Source organism: Dendrobates tinctorius, unplaced genomic scaffold, assembly GCF_039654945.1.
Source record: "Dendrobates tinctorius isolate UK_male_01 unplaced genomic scaffold, ASM3965494v1 ptg000187l, whole genome shotgun sequence".
Taxonomy (NCBI): Eukaryota; Metazoa; Chordata; class Amphibia; order Anura; family Dendrobatidae; genus Dendrobates; species Dendrobates tinctorius.
The window spans coordinates 1,929,320-1,935,758 of record NW_027361854.1 but is presented as its reverse complement, the minus strand read 5'-3'; the positions used below and the strand labels follow the sequence as shown (position 1 = coordinate 1,935,758).

At 41.8% G+C, this 6,439-nt stretch overlaps 1 protein-coding gene across 4 annotated transcripts in view; it reads right to left on the bottom strand.

Annotated features, from left to right (window-relative positions):
- Window positions 1-3,629: 3,629 nt before the first annotated feature.
- Window positions 3,630-6,439, bottom strand: part of PAN2 (poly(A) specific ribonuclease subunit PAN2) — an 81,176-nt gene continuing 78,366 nt past the window's right edge. For 2 of the 4 annotated variants that reach the window (XM_073552223.1, XM_073552222.1), the window contains exons 23-25: window positions 5,984-6,163; window positions 5,810-5,903; window positions 4,549-4,919 (exon numbers count right to left, since the gene is read on the bottom strand). In XM_073552223.1, the coding sequence (XP_073408324.1) occupies window positions 4,660-4,919; window positions 5,810-5,903; window positions 5,984-6,163 (534 nt within the window). In that variant the 3' untranslated portion in view covers window positions 4,549-4,659. Of the gene's footprint in view, window positions 3,957-4,548; window positions 4,920-5,809; window positions 5,904-5,983; window positions 6,164-6,439 lie in introns of those variants that run through there. The other 2 variants (XM_073552225.1, XM_073552224.1) reach the window with 2 other exon arrangements.

Below are 6,439 nucleotides of genomic sequence, written 5' to 3'. Positions count from 1 at the left end.
CACTGCGCATGCGTAGCAGTGTTTTGGTGACAGGAGACATCCTGCCCCCTGGATTGGCTGATGAATGGGGCAGGAGTGACATCATGTCAGTGAGAGGCCAGGAGACATTCGGCCTCACTGCCGCGACATTCATCATGCTTCATGGATCAGTGATCCAGGCAAGATGAAAAGACAGCCAGAAGCAGGAGAAGACGTCACGGGGAACCGCTAGACTGCACTCTGGGACCCAAGGAGCTGCAGCGGCGACACGTATGTCAGTTTTTCTGTGTTCTAGGGTGATAATCTCCTTTAAGGCCAGCCAGTAGAGCTGCTGAAGAGGCAGCCACAAGAATCCCCAGCAATTGGGGTCCTGTATATTTTATCCCCAGGTATGTTCAGCCCTAGATGTTTAGTTCCCTGCATGTTGACCCCAAAAAGAGTGTGAAACATCTGGGGGTCAAAATGCTAGGGGAAAAACATCAGTTGGTGACACATCCAGGGACAAAATGCTGTAGGTGAAACATCCGGGGGCCAAATGCAGGGGGCGAAGTGTACCCAGGGGCGAACTGCTGGGGGAGAAACTTCCAAATCCCGTAGAAGACCGTTAGTACCTGCAGCCGACGGGCATCTGTATCTTATGCAGCATTCACTTCTGCTTTTGATGTCTCTGCTGGCTGAGGTTCTGTATGCCATCGACCTGGTCTTGGCCCATAAGTGGAAGACATTGAGTGCATCGGTACCAAACCACTTGTTCTGTTTGAGGATGAGTACATGGGAGGGCTACTGCAAATGATCAGCAGAATGCCACAGCACATCTGATGATGAAACAGGTACCAATTGCTGCAGCTTTTTGCTGTGTGTAGACTGGCAAAGAGGACAAGGTGGAGGACTGGATGGAACATCATGCAAAGGAGTATTTTTCTTTAGCATACCACTGATTCCAAAGCGCTATACATGAGGGATTACATAGAAAATAAATTACAATGAATGAACTACAGGGGTGAAACCACCATGTTACTTACCAGTAGCCGTTTTTTCAGGAACCCATGACAGCATACCCGAGAGAGGGATCCGCCCCGCCAGTACAGGAACCTACTGAAATATAAGGGGTGGTACGTCTCCCCTGCTTCAGTTGGTTACAGAGCATGAGAAGACTTCCTGGTTAGTTACATATTAATCCAACACATCACAAAATGCATCCAACTCTCGTGCATACGGGTGCTATCCTGGGTTCCGGAAAAAACGGCTACCAGTAAGTAACAATGGTGGTTTTCCCTTCACCCATGACCGCACACCTGAAAGACTTTTGGAGACTTCGAAACACATTAGGGACCTCAACAGGGCAGAGAAGTACATCTACGCAGGAGCGTGACAGAAGCAAGGAGGAGGACGTCATCGCTAGAAGATGGGAGGCGCCGGACCGCGACACCCATCGGACCAGACCCCCAGGTGAGTATAATATAACTCGTTTTTCTTATCTTTCAGGTTACATCGGGGGCTTATCTACAGCATTATGCTGTAGATAAGTCCCTGATGGCTGTGGCAGCAGCTTATATAAAAAAAAAAAAAAAAAAAAAAGGGGTGACAGTCAGTGTCTATCAGGAAACATGATTTACCACCCGCATCACCATCTGAGGCAGAAGGCAGGGGACTGACTGTCCTAAGCCCTGAGACAATGTCAAGGAAGAGTCGGATGGAACGTCTTTAACTTTCTTCTTCCCTTTCTTTAATAGGGTTTTAAGGGAGCCCTCCACCTCCAACCTAAGGCTTGATGTGAAATCAGGGGTCTCTTCCGCAATAGTTCTCTGAATGCAGTTGGAACACAAGTCCTCTGCTAGGGGATTTTTACACAGGGCACAGACCCTGTTATTCTTCTTTGACAGACTTCCTAGGCTTTTCCTAAAGATTTAGACAAACAATAGGGGCCTATTAAACACCTAGCTAACATTCACAAAGATCCCTCAAAAACCATTGATAACCAAGGGTACCAGACTTGGCGGGACTCTTAACCTGTCTTCTCTGTACACTAAGGATTCCCTAGAACTGTGGCTGGGACAACTGCCGCTTCTGGTACTTGACTGGCTGTCACTCTTGCGGCTCTGCTGTGGATGAGCCGCAGGTTGTGCTGGAGGTAGTGGCGATAACTGCCACTCTGACTCCATTTTGCCAGCAGCCTGCTCTCCTCTGGTGTCCTCTTTTTAAACTTCCCCCTTGTTCCAGGTGATGACCCGCCCCTCCCCCCTACGACCACTGGCCGGATCACCTGCATTTGTTCAAAAAAGCCAGCATGCGTCACACAAGGAGCCATCTTCCCAGCACCTCCCTGAAGCCAGCAGGCATGCGCCCCATAATCCATTGCGGCGCCTGTGATGTCAGCAGCAGCCGGATGTCACCCTCGGCCGCTTCTCCACACTGCCTTAGTGCGAGCTGGCTCGGGGGATGCGAGGGGAGGGAGGCACAGCAGATATCTTCAGGAGCACCCTGGAGAATGCCACTCACACCTGCAAAGCCCCCAGGGAACCCTGCGAACTGCGCTTCCAGGACCAGACGATCGGCACTACAGGCATGACACCTGCTCTTCCCGTGCCGGGCCCTTTTCCTTTACTGCATGACAGGCACCACCGCTGTCATTATGGGATTCCCTTCCAGGACAGGAACCCAATTGAAGCGGAGGAGAGGTACAGCCACTTATATTTCAGTAGGTTCCTGTCTTGGCAGATCTCTCTGGTGTGCTGTCATGGGTGAAGTGAAAACAGTGATATTCTTTAGCAAAACCTGTTTCAGTCAGTTATAGGCATGTTCGTTACTTGAACTCAAAGTAGGATGATTGGAGACCCATTATATTTCAGTCTATTGCTATGCCCTCATGGTAGGGTATTGTACAGCTATATGTGAAAGCCTCCCCCTACTGGATTTGGTCAAGCAAAACCTGAAAGGCTACCAAATAGACACTGGTGAATATTGACAGAAGGAACAATCTCACCCAAAGTGCTGATTTATTGGGATATTCATTGCACATATATATGCTGCATTAATGTGATATCACTTGGTTATATGTTTTCTAAACCGCTCCATTATTGGTGTTTAAGCAGTACGAGGAGGGCATTTCAGTCCTGAATTTGAATGAGAGAATATTGAACTGATAATCTCTTGGTAAAGGTTATCTACTAATGCATTGATATACATGTTACTAATGGCATTTGTGAAAATTTTGAGACTGTCTTGGGAAGGTTATAAGTTATAGCTTGGCTAAAAATTCTATATGGCCACTTTAAATTAATTTTTTCAGTGATTTTCTTTTGGTGGGTTTTTGAATTTTGGTTGAAATTGGTTAATTTTGTTTTGAATGGACCTCAAGGGCTCTTTCCTTAACCATTAAAAGTTATATTTTAATAACATATCTGCCTTGCTTATCTACTACAATTATTGATTGGTGGATCCATTGGCTTTTTCAATGAATTCATGCAAAACACAAAAGTGAGATTCCAGGTTGTGATGTAGCAAAACACAGAAAATGCCAAAGGGGTGGGTGGTGAATACTTCACAAGTCGCTGTACATGTACAGAGGATGTAATGAAGGGGTTATGTTTCAAGTTCTATATAAAAGTGTAATTGCTATGGAAATTACAAACCATTTTAAAACCCAAGAATGAATATCTCCAACAATCTTTATTTGAGCAATATTGCAAAATACATCTTTAAAAACAGGCAAAGCTATGAGAGGTTCACATTTCAAAGAATGTCAACTGACAGATGTTTGTGAAGCATAATTCTTAATGCGACCAATAAAACAGACACTGGATTCAATATTTGGTTTTATTAAAAGTGAGGTGTTTGCGTTCACAGAACGATATCACAAGTAAAAAACAAATCAATAAAAGTAGTAAGTGGAAAATTAGTTTCCACTCTACAAAGTTCATAAAAAAATTTAAAAAAAGGACACTAAAGTCCCACCATAGCAGAATACACTGGCGCATCTGTGGATAAAACAAAATTGGAGATCAGTTAGGCAAATTGCACAAGTAATTTGTAACTCAGACTTTGATAAAGGAAACCTACTCGTGCACAAGTCATATCAATGTGACAAATCTGCACATACATATTGTACAGACATCTACACATGCATGCTGTAGGAAATTTAAAGGTCTTAACACAGGAAATGTGAATTCTAAAATAAAAAGTCTACCATGGAACAACTCAGTTACTGTAGGGATCTGTACAGCACCAGTCACCATTTAATGCAGAATAGATTAGAAAAGTTATGCAAAGACCTGAGACCATGAAAATAAGATCCAATGAAAAAAAAGTGAAGATCTTTGCATTCGACAGCTTGATCAAGAGAAGGAATTAGGAAAACTAAGTAATTACAAGGTAGACACTCATTCATGCAAGTGTTAGAATATTGCAAAAGGATAGTCAATTAACAAAAAAAAAAAACCAAAAAAAAACAAAAAACAAGCATTAATTCAATCACAGACACAACTATCTCCACATAAAAGGAAGCTAATCATTTCTACAAATACTTTGACATTATAAAAAAAAAAAAAAAAAAAAAAGCAGCTCTATACAATTCAAGTGCCATCTTTCACACATTAGTGGTCAGTGAGAAAGTGAAAAGACTAGATCAGTGCCAGATATAGAAACAGATGCTGCAGACAGTCAGGTGAGGTAAAGGGACAGTCACTGAGCTGATGTGAGATCATCATTTGCATCAGGGTCAAGAAGAATTGCATCCACTTTACTTTTTGGGCTGCTTTGACTCTCTGGTTCTGGAACCTTCCAGTCCATTTTTCGTCCTTTTTCATACAGGCATTTCAATACTTTGCGGAAGTTATCTGGCTCTCTTCCATTACGACTAAGCTCCATGTATTTGCGATAGAGCTGCAAGGCTGTCCGAGCATCTTCTATGCTATCGTGTGTCTCACCTTGTATCTTAAGATCTATATAAAACAGCAGGAAAAGAAAAAAGTCAAGACATTTTCCAACATATATGCCTAGATTATATTTATCATTTGGACTGTATGCCCCAATTAACTTAGCTGCTACTATTAAAGATCTTTATTATATGAACTTGCCTCATTAAATCCCCTACCAATCAGGAGATTCAGACTTGTACCCTCTTCCAATATAGGTTGTTTTTATGGTGTTCATGTCAAGATAAAAAATGGTTTGAAATTCTACAAATTGGTACAATTACTGCAATATCAAAACTAAAAAGCCACATACTATGATCTTATTTTTGGACTATAAGCAGTTATCTGCCAAGTGGGAGGGGAAAAAAAAAAAACGCATGATAACCAAGAGTCTTATATAAACAAGGGGACAAGACATTACATAAATGTAAAAATATCAGGAAGGGGTTAGAGTAATAAGTGTTTTTAGATAATAAGCTGTCAAAGATGATTTTCATGTACAATTGATTTATCAAAGGAATGAAAGATCAGTGAATACAGACTGCCCTCAGTTCAGAAGAATTACTTATTGGTGAATGAAGACTTGTAGTTATTGACATAGATGGAAAATGACAGTTGCTACACACAGTTCTATGGAGGGGTGGGGGAGAATGAAAGAAGGACCCAGAATTATTATGCTGCAAGTTCTGCAGTGGTTTTTACATTCCAAAACATTGTATTTTATAGAGAAACCTTCTGCAATATTAAACAGAACAATTTCTTGCAAAGGTCGACATGCTTGCCAGCACATCCCCATACAAGTAGAACCTCGAGTAGAGATTTAAAAGTGGCCAATTCAAATTTAATTTTTTAGAACACTTTCAAAACTAGCCAGTCATGTCAAACTTTTGAAATATTAAAGTGAAGTGGAAACTCACCCAGGAAATACCAAGCCAAATAGCGCAGAGAGATCATCCTTTTACGTGGTATGTGAAACAAGTAAACCGTATCAATCACTTGATCCTTTGGCACCTATATCCAATTAAAAAAAAAATTCAGATACTGGACAGAGCTACAAAGATGGAATTTCAAATTAATGTTCCAACACATACCATTAAGTTTATGACACGGAAGTCTTTTTGAAGGCCATGACCCACAAACTTAACTCCTACATCAATGAGAAACCTTAGTTTTAAGTATGTGGACTTCAATGTAGTCAGATGCTTGGATGAGATCTTGGCATCCAAGTCACCAGGCTTTATTCCAGAGTACTGTGTAAGGTAATCGACAACCTACAAGAAAGTTACATTCTTCACAAAAACATTTTTCCACCACTGTACACCGGTCTCTGCTGCTGCGACAGCAGCAGTGATGGCACTTCAACAGCATGCAACTCTTACAAGTATGCCATATCGATTGCAAAAATGCCTTAAATGAAGTTTAATGTGTGACCTTGATTGATTAATATTTTGATCAGTGTGACCACTCAAATACAGAACACTTCTCCCGGCTTCAAACCATCTCCCCGCAACATGAATATAACAAGTAAAATTAAAACTCCAGTTCAC